At 53.8% G+C, this 19,415-nt stretch overlaps 1 protein-coding gene across 2 annotated transcripts in view; it reads right to left on the bottom strand.

Moving 5' to 3' along the window:
* Positions 1 to 19,415, bottom strand: part of LOC140392956 (hexokinase-1-like) — a 1,204,152-nt gene that overhangs the window by 656,753 nt on the left and 527,984 nt on the right. For both annotated transcript variants that reach the window (XM_072478765.1, XM_072478766.1), the window contains exon 8: positions 14,901 to 15,056. In XM_072478765.1, coding sequence (XP_072334866.1) covers positions 14,901 to 15,056 — 156 coding nt within the window. The remainder of the gene's footprint in view (positions 1 to 14,900; positions 15,057 to 19,415) is intronic.

Here is a 19,415-nt window from a genome sequence, read left to right as displayed (position 1 = left end):
TTGTTCTTTAGAGCAAGCCTTTGTACAGTTCGCAACCATTTAATAAACCTTTGCTAATTGTTGCTTTCAACTCATGTGCTGCAGCATTATTTTTCTTTTTGCTGCAAGTTCAAGATACAAGCATGAGTGCAGGAAGTGTCTACCACTGAAGCACCTCCTCGAAGCTCAGATTTTGGAGCTGGAGAGGCGGCTGGGGACACTGGAGCATCTGCGCGAGGATGAGGGTGTAGTAATAACATGGTTGTGTTGCAATTCTCCAACTGACCATTAGGAGTCTCATTAGTATATTAGGGGATCAGGGCTTATGAGGAGAAAGCAGGAGAATGGGGATAAGAAAATATCAGCCATGATTGAATGGCGGAGCAGACTCGATGGGCCAAGTGGCCTAATTCTGCTCCTATGTCTTATGGTCTTATAAGTGAATGTCAGAGTCAGGTGACCTCAGACTGACTGTAGAGCTGGATGAGAGTGGTTGCTTGTACTTGTTAGTACTGTTATTCATCTGCTGTTTTGTATATAGTTGACCCACAGTTAATGTTAATAAATTGTTAAGAGCTTTAGCTACAAGTGCTCTTGTAATATAAATCAGGTCTTCTGTCAAGAACATTATAGAGATTATCATGAATAGCATGTGTAGAGAGCTGGTCACCGCAGGCTCAGACTCCACAGAGAATGGGTTACCACCAGGCACAGCAGGAGGACTCGGCAGGCAGTGCAGGAATCTTCTGTGGCCATTCCCCAACAAAACAGATCTAGCCCTAGATTACAAGGGGATTAAGACGGGCTGGTCGGATGCCTGATCAGTGACAAATGGAATTCAATCCGGATAAGTGTGAGTTGATACACTTGGGAAGGACAAACAAGGCAAGGGAACACACAATAAATGGCAGGACCCTGACTGCACCAAGGATTAGAGGGACCTTGGTGTGCATGTACACCCGCCCCTTAAGGTAGCAGGGTAGGTAGATTATAGTTGTTAAGAAGGCATATGGCATACTTGTCTTTATTAGACAAGACATAGAGTTTAAGAGCAAGGAGCCTATGCTGGAACTGTATAAAACATTCGGCCCATCGGTGCAGACTCGATGGGCTGAGTGGCCTCCTTCTGCACTGTAAATTCTATGTAAGGCCACAGACAGAGTATTAGGTGCAGTTTTGGAATCAACATTACAGGAGGGATGTGACAGCACTGGAAGGGGTGCAGAGGAGATTCACCATGTTGCCTGGGCAGGAGAGTTTTAGTTATGAAGAGAGATTGGATAGACTGGGTTGTTTTCCTTGGAGCAGAGGAAACTGAGGGGAGACATGATTGAGATGTTTACAATTATGAGGTGCACAGATAGAGTAGACAAATAAACCTTATCCCATTGGCAGAATGATCAATGACGAGGTAAGGGGTATGCACCATGCTAACAAGTTGGCCTCTCCCTCTCTGCAGACAATAGATACTGGAATTGAACCTGGATTCCCGTACCAGCCTCCCTGAACAGGCGCCGGAGTGTGGCGACTAGGGGCTTTTCACAGTAACTTCATTTAAGCCTACTTGTGACAATAAGCGATTTTCATTTTCATTCATTTCATTTAAGGTAAGGGGCAGGAGGTTTAGATGGGATGTGAGGAAAAGCTTTTTCACCTAAAGGGTGGTGGAAGTCTGGAACTCACTTTCTGAAGACAGCGACCCTCATAACATTTAAGAAGTATTAAGATGTGCACATGGGATCCCAGGGCATACAAGGCTTTGGGCCAAGTGCTGGAAAATGGGATTAGAATAGGTAGGTGGTTGTTTTTGAACGGTGCAGATGCGATGAGCCAAAGGGATTTTTCTGTGCTGTAGATCTCGATGACTCTATAACTCTACCGGATTGGATACTTTTGGGGGGGATTGACCTATCAGGGAAAGCAGCAACAGACAAATTGGTTGTACCCTGTTTGACTCTTGCAGAGTGGAGACGTAACAAGTGTGGGAATGCAATAGTTATAGGGGATTGGAGAGGCGTTTCTGTGGTGACAAACGAGACTCCAAGATGGTTTATTGCCTCCCTGGTGCTGGAGTCAAGGATGTCTTTGAACACTTACAGGACATTCTGGAGGGGGAGGGTGAACAGCCAGTGGGCATGCGACATATTGATACAAACAACATAGGTAAAAGGATGGCTGAAGTTCTAAAAGCAGAATATAGTGGGTGAGGAAGCTAAGGTTCTAAAAGGAGACTAGTGGGTGAGGAAGTAAGTTGAAAAGTAGGACCTCGAAGTTAGTCATCTCAGATTTACCACCAGTTGCGCCATCCTGGGTTAGGGCTCCACTTGACCTAGAGTCACAACACAGGTGAATTAACCAATAATTCGGAGAAAAATACCCAGGGCAGGGTTCTCCGTTGGCTGACGTTGAAATAGGGAAAGGAAATTGGGCGGAGAATTGGTTTTGACACCGATATTGTGGCGGGCGCTGGGTTCACGCCAAATCGCAAATCTCCAGTGTCAATGCATTCCACTCCACATGTACTGTAAACGCAATTTGTATAACATCAGGGGCCTGACCTGGTATTCTCTGGGGCCTGCGCGATGCTCCACCGGGGAATTCCCGAGGGCGAGGTTCGTTTGTGCTTTTAAAAATCGGGAAACAGGCTGATGAGGGAGACAAAGAGGAGGTAGGACACAGAGAGGTGCAACTGTGGGCTGCCGGTCCTGACACTGGCCAGGCTGGCTGGGGCGGGGGGCATGGGTGACGGGCCATGTGGCCAGGATAATCCCCACGAGATTGGGGCGGTGTCCAGGCACGGTCCGCCATTGCCGTGGTCTGCAAGGCAGCCACCTTTCTGCGCACGCCAATGATCACTCACCTTGGCCCCTGGTTCTGCAGAGTGACACCGGCCGTATGGGTGCCCCACCTCCTCACCCCCACACCACAGCCTCCCTCTCCACCCCACCACCCCCCACACCCTAACCCCACACTCCATCATACCAGCCCCCCAACAGGCCGCCACCCACTGGCAGAGCATCACGCAGAGGCACCACATGAGGCCTCATGTGTACCGGCAGTGCCTGTCAATCGAGGACCTGCCGTCGAAGACTCTGGCTGAGCAGGGGGGCAGTGCAACATATCTGCCGGATCATGGCACATCTGTCACCATGGGGGAATGGGGGAGGACACCCGCTCCAAGTGGCCATCAAGGTGTTGGTCGCCCTGAACCTTTACACCATGGGGTCCTTCCAGGCAGCAAGTGGGTGCATCTGCCGGAATCTGACAGAGCTCGGTGCACAGGTGCATCCACGGAGGCCGTCTGTGCCCAGTCGGCACAATACATCCATTTCAATATGGACCAGGGTTCCCGGGCAGTGGGGTTCGCAGTAAAACAAAAGAACAACAAACAAAGAACAAAGAAATGTACAGCACAGGAACAGGCCCTTCGGCCCTCCAAGCCCGTGCCGACCATGCTGCCCGACTAAACTACAATCTTCTACACTTCCTGGGTCCGTATCCCTCTATTCCCATCCTATTCATGTATTTGTCAAGATGCCCCTTAAATGTCACTATCGTCCCTGCTTCCACCACCTCCTCCGGTAGCGAGTTCCAGGCACCCACTACCCTCTGCGTAAAAAACTTGCCTCGTACATCTACTCTAAACCTTGCCCCTCTCACCTTAAACCTATGCCCCCTAGTAATTGACCCCTCTACCCTGGGGAAAAGCCTCTGACTATCCACTCTGTCTATGCCCCTCATAATTTTGTAGATCTCTATCAGGTCTCCCCTCAACCTCCTTCGTTCCAGTGAGAACAAACCGAGTTTATTCAACCGCTCCTCATAGCTAATGCCCTCCATACCAGGCAACATTCTGGTAAATCTCTTCTGAACCCTCTCTAAAGCCTCCACATCCTTCTGGTAGTGTGGCGACCAGAATTGAACTCCAAGTGTGGCCTAACTAAGGTTCTATACAGCTGTAACGTGACTAGCCAATTCTTATACTCAATGCCCCGGCCAATGAAGGCAAGCATGCTGTATGCCTTCTTGACTACCTTCTCCACCTGTGTTGCCCCTTTCAGTGACCTGTGGACCTGTACTCCTAGATCGCTTTGACTTTCAATACTCTTGAGGGTTCTACCATTCACTGTATATTCCCTACCTGCATTAGACCTTCCAAAATGCATCACCTCACATTTGTCCGGATTAAACTCCATCTGCCATCTGTCCGCCCAAGTCTCCAAACAATCTAAATCCTGCTGTATCCTCTGACAGTCCTCATCGCTATCCGCAATTCCACCAACCTTTGTGTCGTCTGCAAACTTACTAATCAGACCAGTTACATTTTCCTCCAAATCATTTATATATACTACAAAGAGCAAAGGTCCCAGCACTGATCCCTGTGGAACACCACTGGTCACAGCCCTCCAATTAGAAAAGCATCCTTCCATTGCTACTCTCTGCCTTCTATGACCTAGCCAGTTCGGTATCCACCTTGCCAGCTCACCCCTGATCCCGTGTGACTTCACCTTTTGTACTAGTCTACCATGAGGGACCTTGTCAAAGGCCTTACTAAAGTCCATATAGACAACATGACTGCCCTACCTGCATCAATCATCTTAGTGACCTCCTCGAAAAACTCTATCAAGTTAGTGAGACACGACCTCCCCTTCACAAAACCATGCTGCCTCTCACTAATACGCCCATTTGCTTCCAAATGGGAGTAGATCCTATCTCGAAGAATTCTCTCCAGTAATTTCCCTACCACTGAAGTAAGGCTCACCGGCCTGTAGTTCCCTGGATTATCCTTGCTACCCTTCTTAAACAGAGGAACAACATTGGCTATTCTCCAGTCCTCCGGGACATCACCTGAAGACAGTGAGGATCCAAAGATTTCTGTCAAGGCCTCAGCAATTTCCTCTCCAGCCTCCTTCAGTATTCTGGGAGAGATCCCATCAGGCCCTGGGGACTTATCTACCTTAATATTTTTTAAGACACCCAACACCTCGTCTTTTTGGATCTCAATGTGAACCAGGCTATCTACACACCCTTCTACAGACTCAACATCTACCAATTTCTTCTCTTTGGTGAATACTGATGCAAAGTATTCATTTAGTACCTCACCCATTTCCTCTGGCTCCACACATAGATTCCCTTGCCTATCCTTCAGTGGGCCAACCCTTTCCCTGGCTACCCTCTTGCTTTTTATGTACGTGTAAAAAGCCTTGGGATTTTCCTTAACCCGATTTGCCAATGACTTTTCGTGACCTCCTGACTCCTTGCTTAAGTTCCTTCCTACTGTCCTTATATTCCACACAGGCTTCGGCTGTTCCCAGCCTTTTAGCCCTGACAAATGCCTCCTTTTTCTTTTTGACGAGGCCTACAATATCTCTCGTCATCCAAGGTTCCCGAAAATTGCCGTATTTATCCTTCTTCCTCACAGGAACATGCCGGTCCTGAATTCCTTTCAACTGACACTTGAAAGCCTCCCACATGTCAGATGTTGATTTGCCCTCAAACATCCGCCCCCAATCTATGTTCTTCAGTTCCCGCCTAATAGTGTTATAATTAGCCTTCCCCCAATTTAGCACATTCATCCTAGGACCACTCTTATCCTTGTCCACCAGCACTTTAAAACTTACTGAATTGTGGTCACTGTTCCCGAAGTGCTCCCCTACTGAAACATCTACCACCTGGCCGGGCTCATTCCCCAATACCAGGTCCAGTACCACCCTTCCCTAGTTGGACTGTCCACATATTGTTTTAAGAAGCCCTCCTGGATGCTTTGTTGGGGGTATACTACAGGCCTCCCAACAGCCAGCGGGAGATAGAGGAGCAGATAGGTAGACAGATTTTGGAAAATAGTAAAAACAACAGGGTTGTGGTGATGGGAGACTTCAACTTCCCCAATATTGACTGGGACTCACTTAATGCCAGGGGCTTAGACGGGGCGGAGTTTGTAAGGAGCATCCAGGAGGGCTTCTTAAAACAATATGTAGACAGTCCAACTAGGGAAGGGGCGGTACTGGACCTGGTATTGAGGAATGAGCCCGGCCAGGTGGTAGATGTTTCAGTAGGGGAGCATTTCGGTAACAGTGACCACAATTCAGTAAGTTTTAAAGTACTGGTGGACAAGGATAAGAGTGGTCCGAGGATGAATGTGCTAAATTGGGGGAAGGCTAATTATAACAATATTAGGCGGAAACTGAAGAACATAGATTGGGGGCGGATGTTTGAGGGCAAATCAACATCTGACATGTGGGAGGCTTTCAAGTGGCAGTTGAAAGGAATACAGGACCGGCATGTTCCTGTGAGGAAGAAAGATAAATACGGCAATTTTCGGGAACCTTGGATGACGAGTGATATTGTAGGCCTCGTCAAAAAGAAAAAGGAGGCATTTGTCAGGGCTAAAAGGCTGGGAACAGACAAAGCCTGCGTGGAATATAAGGAAAGTAGGAAGGAACTTAAGCAAGGAGTCAGGAGGGCTAGAAGGGGTCACGAAAAGTCATTGGCAAATAGGGTTAAGGAAAATCCCAAGGCTTTTTACACGTACATAAAAAGCAAGAGGGTAGCCAGGGAAAGGGTTGGCCCACTGAAGGATAGGCAAGGGAATCTATGTGTGGAGCCAGAGGAAATGGGCGAGGTACTAAATGAATACTTTGCATCAGTATTCACCAAAGAGAAGGAATTGGTAGATGTTGAGTCTGGAGAAGGGGGTGTAAATAGCCTGGGTGACATTGTGATCCAAAAAGACGAGGTGTTGGGTGTCTTAAAAAATATTAAGGTAGATAAGTCCCCAGGGCCTGATGGGATCTACCCCAGAAGGAGGCTGGAGAGGAAATTGCTGAGGCCTTGACAGAAATCTTTGGATCCTCGCTGTCTTCAGGGGATGTCCCGGAGGACTGGAGAATAGCCAATGTTGTTCCTCTGTTTAAGAAGGGTAGCAAGGATAATCCCGAGAACTACAGGCCAGTGAGCCTTACTTCAGTGGTAGGGAAATTACTGGAGAGAATTCTTCGAGACAGGATCTACTCCCATTTGGAAGCAAATGGACGTATTAGTGAGAGGCAGCACGGTTTTGTGAAGGGGAGGTCGTGTCTCACTAACTTGATAGAGTTTTTCGAGGAGGTCACTAAGATGATTGATGCAGGTAGGGCAGTAGATGTTGTCTATATGGACTTCAGTAAGGCCTTTGACAAGGTCCCTCATGGCAGACTAGTACAAAAGGTGAAGTCACACGGGATCAGGGGTGAGCTGGCAAGGTGGATACAGAACTGGCTAGGCCATAGAAGGCAGAGAGTAGCAATGGAGGGATGCTTTTCTAATTGGAGGGCTGTGACCAGTGGTGTTCCACAGGGATCAGTGCTGGGACCTTTGCTCTTTGTAGTATATATAAATGATTTGGAGGAAAATGTAACTGGTCTGATTAGTAAGTTTGCAGACGACACAAAGGTTGGTGGAATTGCGGATAGCGATGAGGACTGTCGGAGGATACAGCAGGATTTAGATTGTCTGGAGACTTGGGCGGAGAGATGGCAAATGGAGTTTAATCCGGACAAATGTGAGGTAATGCATTTTGGAAGGTCTAATGCAGGTAGGGAATATACAGTGAATGGTAGAACCCTCAAGAGTATTGAAAGTCAAAGAGATCTAGGAGTACAGGTCCACAGGTCATTGAAAGGGGCAACACAGGTGGAGAAGGTAGTCAAGAAGGCATACGGCATGCTTGCCTTCATTGGCCGGGGCATTGAGTATAAGAATTGGCAAGTCATGTTGCAGCTGTATAGAACCTTAGTTAGGCCACACTTGGAGTATAGTGTTCAATTCTGGTCGCCACACTACCAGAAGGATGTGGAGGCTTTAGAGAGGGTGCAGAAGAGATTTACCAGAATGTTGCCTGGTATGGAGGGCATTAGCTATGAGGAGCGGTTGAATAAACTCGGTTTGTTCTCACTGAAACGAAGGAGATTGAGGGGAGACCTGATAGAGGTATACAAAATTATGAGGGGCATAGACAGAGTGGATAGTCAGAGGCTTTTCCCAGGGTAGAGGGGTCAATTACTAGGGGGCATAGGTTTAAGGTGAGAGGGGCAAGGTTTAGAGTAGATGTACGAGGCAAGTTTTTTACGCAGAGGGTAGTGGGTGCCTGGAACTCGCTACCAGAAGAGGTAGTGGAAGCAGGGACGATAGGGACATTTAAGGGGCATCTTGACAAATATATGAATAGGATGGGAATAGAAGGATACGGACCCAGGAAGTGTAGAAGATTGTAGTTTAGTCGGGCAGCATGGTCGGCACGGGCTTGGAGGGCCGAAGGGCCTGTTCCTGCGCTGTACATTTCTTTGTTCTTTGTTCTTTGTTTACAAACTCCGCCCCATCTAAGCCCCTGGCACTAAGTGAGTCCCAGTCGATATTGGGGAATTTGAAGTCTCCCATCACCACAACCCTGTTGTTTTTACTCTTTTCCAAAATCTGTCTACCTATCTGCTCCTCTATCTCCCGCTGACTGTTGGGAGGCCTGTAGTAAACCCCCAACATTGTGACTGCACCCTTCTTATTCCTGATCTCTACCCATATAGCCTCACTGCCCTCTGAGGTGTCCTCCCACAGTACAGCTGTGATATTCTCCCTAACCAGTAGTGAAACTCCACCACCCCTTTTACATCCCCCTCTATCCCGCCTGAAACATCTAAATCCTGGAACGTTTAGCTGCCAATCCTGCCCTTGCCTCAACCGGGTCTCTGTAATGGCAACAACATCATAGTTCCAAGTACTAATCCAAGCTCTAAGTTCATCTGCCTTACCCGTAATACTTCTTGCATTAAAACATATGCACTTCAGGCCAACAGATCCGCTGTGTTCAGCAACATCTCCCTGTTTGCTCTGCCTCAGAGCCCCACTGTCCCTATTCCCTAGTTCTCCTTCAATGCTCTCACCTTCTGACCTATTGCTCCCGTGCCCACCCCCCTGCCATACCAGTTTAAACCCTCCCGTGTGACACAAGCAAACCTCGCGGCCAGGATATTTATGCCTCTCCAGTTTAGATGCAACCCGTCCTTCTTATATAGGTCACTCCTGCCCCGGAAGAGCTCCCAGTGGTCCAGATAACGGAAACCCTCCCTTCTACACCAGCTGTTTAGCCACGTGTTTAGCTGCTCTATCTTCCTATTTCTAGTCTCGCTGGCACGTGGCACAGGGAGTAATCCCGAGATTACAACCCTAGAGGTCCTGTCTTTTAACTTTCTGCCTAGCTTCCTGAACTCCTGCTGCAGGACATCATGCCCCTTCCTGCCTATGTCGTTAGTACCAATATGTACAACGACCTCTGCTGTTTGGCCTCCCCCTTCAGGATACCCTCTACCCGTTCGGAGACATCCTGGACCCTGGCACCAGGGAGGCAACATACCATCCTGGAGTCTCTTTCATGTCCACAGAAGCGCCTATCTGTGCCCCTGACTATAGAGTCCACCATTACTATTGCTCTTCTGCGCTTTGACCCTCCCTTCTGAACATCAGAGCCAGCCGTGGTGCCACTGCTCTGGCTGCTGCTTTCCCCTGATAGGCTATCCCCCCCGACAGTATCCAAAGGGGTATATCTGTTCGAGAGGGGGACAACCACAGGGGATTCCTGCACTGACTGCCTTCCCTTTCTGGTGGTCACCCATTTCTCTGCCTGCACCTTGGGTGTGACCACATTTATATAACTGCTATCTATGACGCTTTCTGCCACCTGCATGCTCCTCAGTGCATCCAATTGCTGCTCCAACCGAACCATGCGGTCTGTGAGGAGCTCCATTTGGGTGTAGTTTCTGCAGATGAAGCCATCCGGGACACTGGAAGCCTTCCGGACCTGCCACATCTCACAGTCAGAGCACTGCACCCCTCTAACTGACATTGCGTCAATTAATTAAAATTAAAAGTTTAAAATTTTAAAAAATATTTTTTTTTAAATGTTTTTAAGTTACTGTTAACTATCTGTTTCCTGGCACTAGATTTCTAATATAAATGCGAAAGCTAAATATAGTACTCTCCGATCTCTGGCTTAGATACTCCTCTAAATTATAATTAAGTAATTATGTTTAATTAGTTACCAATGCTTAATTTTTTTAATTTAGTGTAGATTCCCAACCAGCCACTCAGGCCACAGCTTTTCTGTGATGTCACTTCAGTTTCCCCCCAACACACACAATTTGAAAAAGGTATAAAAGTAAAAATGAGTAAAAATCACTTACTTACCTTCTTACCTTCTGAGGGTCTCGATGTTCTCAGGTTCTCTCCCTGACATCGCGTTATCGGATGTTCTGGGCGGTGAGGGAGGTGGGGGGCGGTGAGGGAGGCGGGGGGCGGTGAGGGAGGCGCGGGGCGGTGAGGGAGGCGCGGGGCGGTGAGAGAGGCGGGGGGCGGTGAGGGAGGGGGGTGCGGTGAGGGAGGCGGGGGGCGGTGAGGGAGGCAGGGGGCGGTGAGGGAGGCGGGGGGGCGGTGAGGGAGGCGGGGGGTGGTGAGGGAGGCGGGGGGGCGGTGACGGAGGCGGGGGGCGGTAGGGGAGGGTGGGGCGGTGAGGGAGGCAGGGCAGTGAGGAGAAGCATCACAGTTGAAAACCAGGAGCTGAGTCGGGTCATAGTGCGTCAGGAGCTATTTGGAAGAGGAACACCTCTTCACGGCCATGCATGCCTCGTCCTGGGAGTTCCCTCGCCTCCCTCACCGCCCCCGCCTCCCTCACCACCCCCGCCTCCGTCACCGCCTCCCTCACCGCCCCCAGCCTCCCTCACCGCGCCCCGCCTCCCTCACCGCCTCGCCTCCCTCACCGCCCCCAGCCTCCCTCACAGCCCCCCGCCTCCCTCACCCCCCCCGCCTCCCTCACCGCCCCGCCTCCCTCACCGCCCCCGCCTCCCTCACCGCACCCGCCTCCCTCACCGCCCCCCGCCTCTCTCACCGCCCCGCGCCTCCCTCACCGCCCCACGTCACCCTCACCGCCCCCCGCCTCCCTCACCGCCCCGCCTCCCTCACCCCCGCTCCTCCCTCATCGCCCCCCCACCTCCCTCACCGCCACCAGCTTCCCTCACCGCCCCGCCTCCCACACCGCACCCGCCTCCCTCACCGCCCCCCCGCCTCCCTCACCCCTGCGCCTCACTCACCACCCCCCCACCTCCCTCACCGCCCCCAGCTTCCCTCACCGCCCCGCCTCCCACACCGCACCCGCCTCCCTCACCGCCCCCCGCCTCCCTCACCGCGCCTCGCCTCCCTCACCGCGCCCCGTCTCCCTCACCACCCCGCCTCCCTCACCGCCCCCGCCTCCCTCACCGCACCCGCCTCCCTCACCGCCCCCCGCCTCTCTCACCGCCCCGCGCCTCCCTCACCGCCCCACGTCTCCCTCACCGCCCCCAGCCTCCCTCACAGCCCCCCGCCTCCCTCACCCCCCCGCCTCCCTCACCGCCCCGCCTCCCTCACCGCCCCCCGCCTCCCTCACCGCACCCGCCTCCCTCACCGCCCCCCGCCTCTCTCACCGCCCCGCGCCTCCCTCACCGCCCCACGTCTCCCTCACCGCCCCCCGCCTCCCTCACCGCCCCGCCTCCCTCACCCCCGCTCCTCCCTCATCGCCCCCCCACCTCCCTCACCGCCACCAGCTTCCCTCACCGCCCCGCCTCCCACACCGCACCCGCCTCCCTCACCGCCCCCCCCGCCTCCCTCACCCCTGCGCCTCACTCACCACCCCCCCACCTCCCTCACCGCCCCCAGCTTCCCTCACCGCCCCGCCTCCCACACCGCACCCGCCTCCCTCACCGCCCCCCGCCTCCCTCACCGCGCCTCGCCTCCCTCACCGCGCCCCGTCTCCCTCACCACCCCGCCTCCCTCACCGCCCCCGCCTCCCTCACCGCACCCGCCTCCCTCACCGCCCCCCGCCTCTCTCACCGCCCCGCGCCTCCCTCACCGCCCCACGTCTCCCTCACCGCCCCCCGCCTCCCTCACCGCCCCGCCTCCCTCACCCCCGCTCCTCCCTCATCGCCCCCCCACCTCCCTCACCGCCACCAGCTTCCCTCACCGCCCCGCCTCCCACACCGCACCCGCCTCCCTCACCGCCCCCCCCGCCTCCCTCACCCCTGCGCCTCACTCACCACCCCCCCACCTCCCTCACCGCCCCCAGCTTCCCTCACCGCCCCGCCTCCCACACCGCACCCGCCTCCCTCACCGCCCCCCGCCTCCCTCACCGCGCCTCGCCTCCCTCACCGCGCCCCGTCTCCCTCACCACCCCGCCTCCCACACCGCACCCGCCTCCCTCACCGCCCCCCCGCCTCCCTCACCCCTGCGCCTCACTCACCACCCCCCCACCTCCCTCACCGCCCCCAACTTCCCTCACCGCCCCGCCTCCCACACCGCACCCGCCTCCCTCACCGCCCCCCGCCTCCCTCACCGCGCCTCGCCTCCCTCACCGCGCCCCGTCTCCCTCACCACCCCGCCTCCCTCAACGCCCCCGCCTCCCTCACCACCCCCGCCTCCTTCACCACCCCGCCTCCCTCACCACCCCGCCTCCCTCAACGCCCCCCGCCTCCCTCACCACCCCCCCGCCTCCCTCACCACCCCACCTCCCTCACCACCCCCGCCTCCCTCACCACCCCACCTCCCTCACGGCCCCCCACCTCCCTCTCCGCCCTGCCTCCCTCACCGCCCCACCTCCCTAACCGCCCCGCCTACCTCACCGCCCCACCTCCCTCACCGCCCCCGCCTCCCTCACCACCCCCCACCTCCCTCACCGCCCCGCCTCCCTAACCGCCCCGCCTCCCTCACCACCCCCCACCTCCCTCACCGCCCCCGCCTCCCTCACCACCCCCCGCCTCCCTCACCACCCCCCGCCTCCCTCACCGCCCCGCCTCCTTCACCGCCCCGCCTCGCTCACCGCCCCCACCTCCCCCCGCCTCCCTCACCACCCCGCCTCCCTCACCGCCCCACCTCCCTAACCGCCCCGCCTACCTCATCGCCCTACCTCCCTCACCGCCCCCGCCTCCCTCACCGCCCCCCGCCTCCCTAACCGCCCCACCTCCCTCACCGCCTCGCCTCCCTCACCGCCCCCGCCTCCCTCACCACCCCCCACCTCCCTCACCGCCCCCGCCTCCCTCTCCGCCCCCCGCCTCCCTCACCGCCCCCCGCCTCCCTCACCGCCCCCCCGCCTCCCTCACCGCCCCCGCCTCCTTCACCGCCCCGCCTCGCTCACCGCCCCCACCTCCCTCACTGCCCCCCCGCCTCCCTCACCGCCCCGCCTCCCTCACCGCCCCACCTCCCTAACCGCCCCGCCTACCTCATCGCCCTACCTCCCTCACCGCCCCCCGCCTCCCTCACCGCCCCCCCGCCTCCCTAACCGCCCCACCTCCCTCACCGCCTCGCCTCCCTCACCGCCCCCGCCTCCCTCACCACCCCCCACCTCCCTCACCGCCCCCGCCTCCCTCTCCGCCCCCCGCCTCCCTCACCGCCCCCCGCCTCCCTCACCGCCCCCGCCTCCTTCACCGCCCCGCCTCGCTCACCGCCCCCACCTCCCTCACCGCCCCCCCGCCTCCCTCACCGCACCCCGCCTCCCTCACCGCCCCCCGCACCGCCCCGCCTCCTTCACTGCCCCCGCCTCCCTCACCGCCCCCACCGCCCCGCCTCCTTCACCGCCCCCACCTCCCTCACCGCCCCCTGCCTCCCTCACTGCTCCCACCTCCCTCACCGCCCCGCCTCCCTCACCGCCCCGCCTCCCTCACCGCCCCAGCCTCCCTCACCGCCCCCTGCCTCCCTCACCGCCTCGCCTCCCTCACCGCCCCCACCTCCCCGCCTCCCTCACCGCCCCCACCGCCCCCCCACCTCCCCACCTCCCTCACCGCCTCGCCTCCCTCACCTCCCCACCTCCCTCACTGCCTCGCCTCCCTCACCTCCCCACCTCCCTCACCGCCTCGCCTCCCTCACCGCCTCGCCTCCCTCACCTCCCCACCTCCCTCACCCCCGCGCCTCCCTCACTGCCCCCTGCCTCCCTCAGCCCCGCGCCTCCCTCACCGCTCCGCCTCCCTCACCGCCCCGCCTCACTCACCGCCCCACCACCTCCCTCACCGCCCTCACCTCGCCGCCTCCCTCACCGCCCTGCCCCCTCACCACCCCGCGTCCCTCACCACCCTGACGCCCTCACCGCCCTGACTCCCTCACTGCCCCGCCTCCATCTCTGCCCCGCCTCCATCACTGCCCTGCCTCCATTACTGCACAAGCCTCCATCACTGTACAAGCCTCCATCACAGCCCCGCCTCCATCACAGAGCCGCCTCCATCACTGCCCCACCCCCATCACAGAGCTACCTCCATCACTGCCCCACCTCCATCACAGAGCCGCCTCCATCACTGCCCCACCCCCATCACAGAGCTGCCTCCATCACTGCTCCACCCCATCACAGAGCTGCCTCCATCACAGCCCCGCCTCCATCACAGAGCCGCCTCCATCACTGCCCCACCCCCATCACAGAGCTGCCTCCATCACTGCCCCACCCCATCACAGAGCTGCCTCCATCACAGCCCCGCCTCCATCACAGAGCCGCCTCCATCACTGCCCCACCCCCATCACAGAGCTGCCTCCATCACTGCCCCACCCCCATCACAGAGCTGCCTCCATCACTGCCCCACCCCCATCACAGAGCTGCCTCCATCACTGCCCCACCCCCATCACAGAGCCGCCTCCATCACTGCCCCACCCCATCACAGAGCTGCCTCCATCACTGCCCCACCCCCATCACAGAGCTGCCTCCATCACTGCCCCACCCCCATCACAGAGCTGCCTCCATCACTGCCCCACCCCCATCACAGAGCCGCCTCCATCACTGCCCCACCCCCATCACAGAGCTGCCTCCATCACTGCCCCACCCCTATCACAGAGCTGCCTCCATTAAGGTACGAATTTGAATACTGCTCTGTCTCCGCTGTTGCTCTTACTCCTCTATTGCAATAACATCAATGATGTCAATGGCTCCTTTGGTGAGAAGTTTGGATGAAACCGTCCCGTTGAATAAAATGCCATGTCGAATTATTTTGACCAAGATAATCCGCACAAGTTCTCCGAGATAGAATCCAGAAATCATTTTCTCAAACCTGCAAGACCAGAAAGAAATGTGGCTTTAGTCTGTTTTCACTTAATAAACCCAATTTATCTCTTCCTCGTTTAGGCTCGTCATTCTTTATGTTTCAGTGGACCATTGGGTTCCAGTGGACCAATGGGTGGCAGTGGACCAATGGGTGGCATACCTGTGTTTCTTCATATGTAAGCCAAGGTTAGTTGTTCAAACATGAGAGACATGGGAAGAGAGGAATTATTCATGGGATAAATCACCAGGCTGGATGAAATGTACCCCAGGCTGTTAAAAAAAGTCAGGGAGGAATTGGGGATGGTCTGACCATCATTTTCCAACCCTCATTGGCAGAGGATTGGAGGATTGCTAACATTGTACCTTTGTTTAAAAATGGAGTGAGGGAGAGACCAAATAATGACAGGCCAGTCAGTCTAACCTCACTGGTGGGAAAATTATTGGAATAAATTCTAACAAACTGTCACTTAGAAAGGCACAGGTTAATCAAGGACAGTCAGCAGGCAATTATTGAGGGACGATTTTGTCTGACGAACTTGATTTACTGTTTTGAGGAGGCAATGAGGATTGATGAGGATAGTGTAATTGATGTGGTATAGCTGGATTTTAGCATGGCTTTTGACAAGGTTCCACATGGCAGACTGACTGTTTGCACTGGGGTTCCACAGGGCTCAGTATTAATTCCCTGCTTTTTGTGGTGTATGTTTAAGGATTGGGGTTTAAATCGAGGGGCCATGATCAAGAATCATAGAATTTACAGAGCAGAAGGAGGCCATTTGGCCCATTGAGTCTGCACTGGCCCTTGGAAAGTATCCTATCCAAGCCCACACCTCCACCCCATCCCTGCAACCCAGCAACCTCATCTAACCTTTTTTGAACATTAAGTGGCAGTTTATTATGGCCAACCAACTAACCTGCACATCATTGGACTGTGGGAGGAAACCGGAGCACCCGGAGGAAACCCACATAGACACGGGAAGAACGTGCAGACTCCACACAGACAGTGAGCCAGCCGGAAAAAGAACCTGAGACCCTGGAGCTGTGAAGCAACCGTGCTAACCACTGTGCTACCGTGCCACCCAGATGATTTTGCAGATGACATTAAAGTTGGCCATGTTGTCAATAGTGAGGAGGATAGCTGCAGACTGCAGGAAGATATTAATGGAATGGTCTGATACGCAGAAAAGTAGTAAATGGAGTTGAACACAGAGAAGTTACTTGCTGAACCTGGCACTATATACCAATTAAGCAAATAATATATTTCAAACATCACTCATGAATAAAGTAACACAAGTAACAATTCTTTTTAAATTCCTGTTCCCCGTCTTCCACATGGAACCCTCCTGTAACTATTTTGATGGCACAGTTGAACTTGGGAGCACTGTGGCACAAGTGGATAGCACTGTGGCTTCACGGCGCCGGGGGTTACAGGTTTGATTCCCTGCTAGGTCATTGTCTGTGAGGAGTTTGCACGTTCGCCCCGTGTCTGCGTGGGTTTCCTCCGGGTGCTCCGGTTTCCTCCCACAGTCCAAAGACGGGCAGGTTAGGTGGATTGGCCATGATAAATTGCCCTTCGTGTCCAAAACGGTTCGGAAGGGTTATTGGGTTACGGGGATTGGGTGGAAGTGAGGGCTTAAGTGGGTCGGTGGGCCAAATGGCCTCCTTCTGCACTGTATGTTCTATGTATGTATGTACGTATAAGTGTGAGGTGAGGCATTTGGGAAGGTCAAACAAGGCAACGGATTACACAATAAAGGGGAGGATACGAAGTGTGGGACCTCGGAGTGACTGTCCACAGATTCCTGAAGGTAGCAGGACAGATGCACAAGGTGGTTAAGACAAATGGAATCCCTTCCTATATTTAAGACAGAGGCATGAGAGCACTCTCAGTCAGCTTTGCGCACGTGAAGTTGGACACAGCATGAGTGAGGCAGCCAGAATGGGGATTGAAAGTTGATCATTTGGAGCAGTGTGGTAATTCGGTGGGAGGAGGCCAGATTTTTCCTTTTCATTTTGATTTCTTTCTTCTGGCTTTGTAACTGGTAATCTGTGGGAGAGATCCAGGTGGCATCCCGGGAAGGTAAGTGATATAAAGACCTTTTCAAATTGTGGAGAGGAGAAAACTGAAGTAACGTCACAGTAAAGCCACCACCTGATTGGCTGGTAGGGAATCTTAAATTTGAAAAAAAAAAATGTTTAACTAATTAAATCTAAGATTAAATTTTACAGTAAAAATTTAGCGCCAAGGCCATATAGTTAATTGTAACTTAATCTAATAACAATTTAAATATTTATTTTGAATTAATTAACTAGTGCATAAATGTCACTCAGCTGGGTGCAGTGCTCTAACTGTGAGATGTGGCAGATTGTAAACGCTTCCAGCGTTCCGGTCGACTAAGTCTGCAGGAAGTGTAACCACTGGCAACTCCTCACAGACCGCATGGTTCGGTTGGAGCAGCAGTTGGATGCACTTTAGAACATGCAGGTGGCGGAAAGAGTCATAGATAAGAGTTATCGAGACGTGGTCTACCCGTGCAGGTAGACAGATGGGTGACCGCGAGAAAGGGAGGCAGTCAGTTCAGGAATCCCCTGTGGTTGTCCGCCTCTCTAACAGGTATACCTTTTTGGATACTGTTGGGGGGGATAGCCTATCAGGGAAAAACAACTGATTTTGTTAGAAATAGGAGGATAGGCTAGAAATAGGAGGATTGTGCAGCTAAATACGTGGCTAAACTGGTGGTGTAGGAGGGAGGGTTTCAGATTTCTGGACCATTGGGATCTCTTCTGGGACCTGTACAAGAAGGACGGGTTGCATCTAAACTGGAGGGGCACCTATATCCTGGCTGGGAGGCCTGCTAGTCACTCGGGAGGATTTAAACTAGTATGGTAGGGGGGTGGGAACCAGAATGTGAGCTTAGAAGGTGTAATAACTGAAGAGGAAATAGAGAACAAAAATAAGAGAATAGCATCATTCTCGGGCAGAGCAGAAAAGGTGACAAGTGTGAAAAGGGGGGGATCAATGCAGGGCGAGGGTGTTGTATCTAAATGCACTCAGTTTACGGAACAAGTTAAATGAGTTTGGTGTGCACATTGAAATTGACCGGTACGATGTGGCAGAGTCCATTATTAAAGATGAAATTGCGGAGTACTTGGAAGTGCATGATAAAATAGGACTGAGTCAGCACGGCTTCATCAAGGGGAGGTCATGTCTGACAAATCTGTTAGAATTCTTTGAGGAAGTAACAAGGAAGTTAGACAAAGGAGAACCACCAGGTGACCCAAGCTGGGAATCGAACCTGGGACCCTGGAGCTGTGAAGCAATTGTGCTAACCACTATGCTACCATGCTGCCCTAGCTATGAGGAGAGGTTAAATAAACTCAGTCTGTTGTCACTGGAAGAACGGAGATTGAGAGGCGACCTGATAGAGGTCTACAAGATTATGAGGGGCATGGACAGCGTGGATAGTCAGAAGCTCTTTCCTAGGGTAGGAGAGTCAAGTACTCGGGGACGTAGGTTTAAAGTGTGCGGGGGAAAGTTTAGAACAGATGCACGAGGCAAGTTTTTTTACACAGAGGGTGGTAAATATATGGAACGTGCTGCCTGGGGAGGTGGTGAGAGCAGGTGCGATAGCGGCATTTAAGGAGCATCTAGACAAATATATGAATAGGATGGGAATGGAAGGATTCGAACTCCGTAAGTGTATATGGTTTTAGTTTAGGCAGGTACCATGGTCGGCGCAGGCTTGGAGGGCCGAAGGGCCTGTTCATGTGCTGTATTGTTCTTTGTTGTTTATTCTTAGATTTGGTAGTCCTTGGTCACGATTCTCTTAAGGTTAACGTACAAGTTCAGTCGGCAGTTAGGAAGGCAAATGCAATGTGAGCATTCATGTCGAGGGGGCTGGAATACAAGACCAGGGATGCACTTCTGAGGCTATATAAAGCTCTGGTCAGACCCCATTTAGAGTATTGTGGGCAGTTTAGGGGCCCGTATCTAAGGAAGGATGTGCTGGCCTTGAAAGGGTCCAGAGGAGGTTCAGAAGAATGATACCTGGAATGAAGATCTTATCATATGAGGAACGTTTGAGGACTCTGGGTCTGAACTCGATGGAGTTTAGAAGGATGAGAGGGGATCTCATTGAAACGTACAGGATACTGCGAGGCCTGGATCGATTGGAGAGGATGTTTCCACTTGTAGGAAAAAAATAGAAGCAGAGGGCACAATCGCAGACTAAAGGGACGATCCTTTAAAACAGAGATAAGGAAGAATTTCTTCAGCCAGTGGGTGGTGAATCTGTGGAATTCTTTGCTGCAGAAGGCTGTGGAGGCCAAATCACTGACTGTCTTTAAGACAGAGATAGATAGGTTC

The sequence above is a fragment of the Scyliorhinus torazame genome, chromosome 16 (genome assembly GCF_047496885.1).
Source record: "Scyliorhinus torazame isolate Kashiwa2021f chromosome 16, sScyTor2.1, whole genome shotgun sequence".
Classification (NCBI taxonomy): domain Eukaryota; kingdom Metazoa; phylum Chordata; class Chondrichthyes; order Carcharhiniformes; family Scyliorhinidae; genus Scyliorhinus; species Scyliorhinus torazame.
The sequence above is the reverse complement of the archived record's forward strand: the minus strand, read 5'-3'. Positions and strand labels throughout refer to the sequence as shown.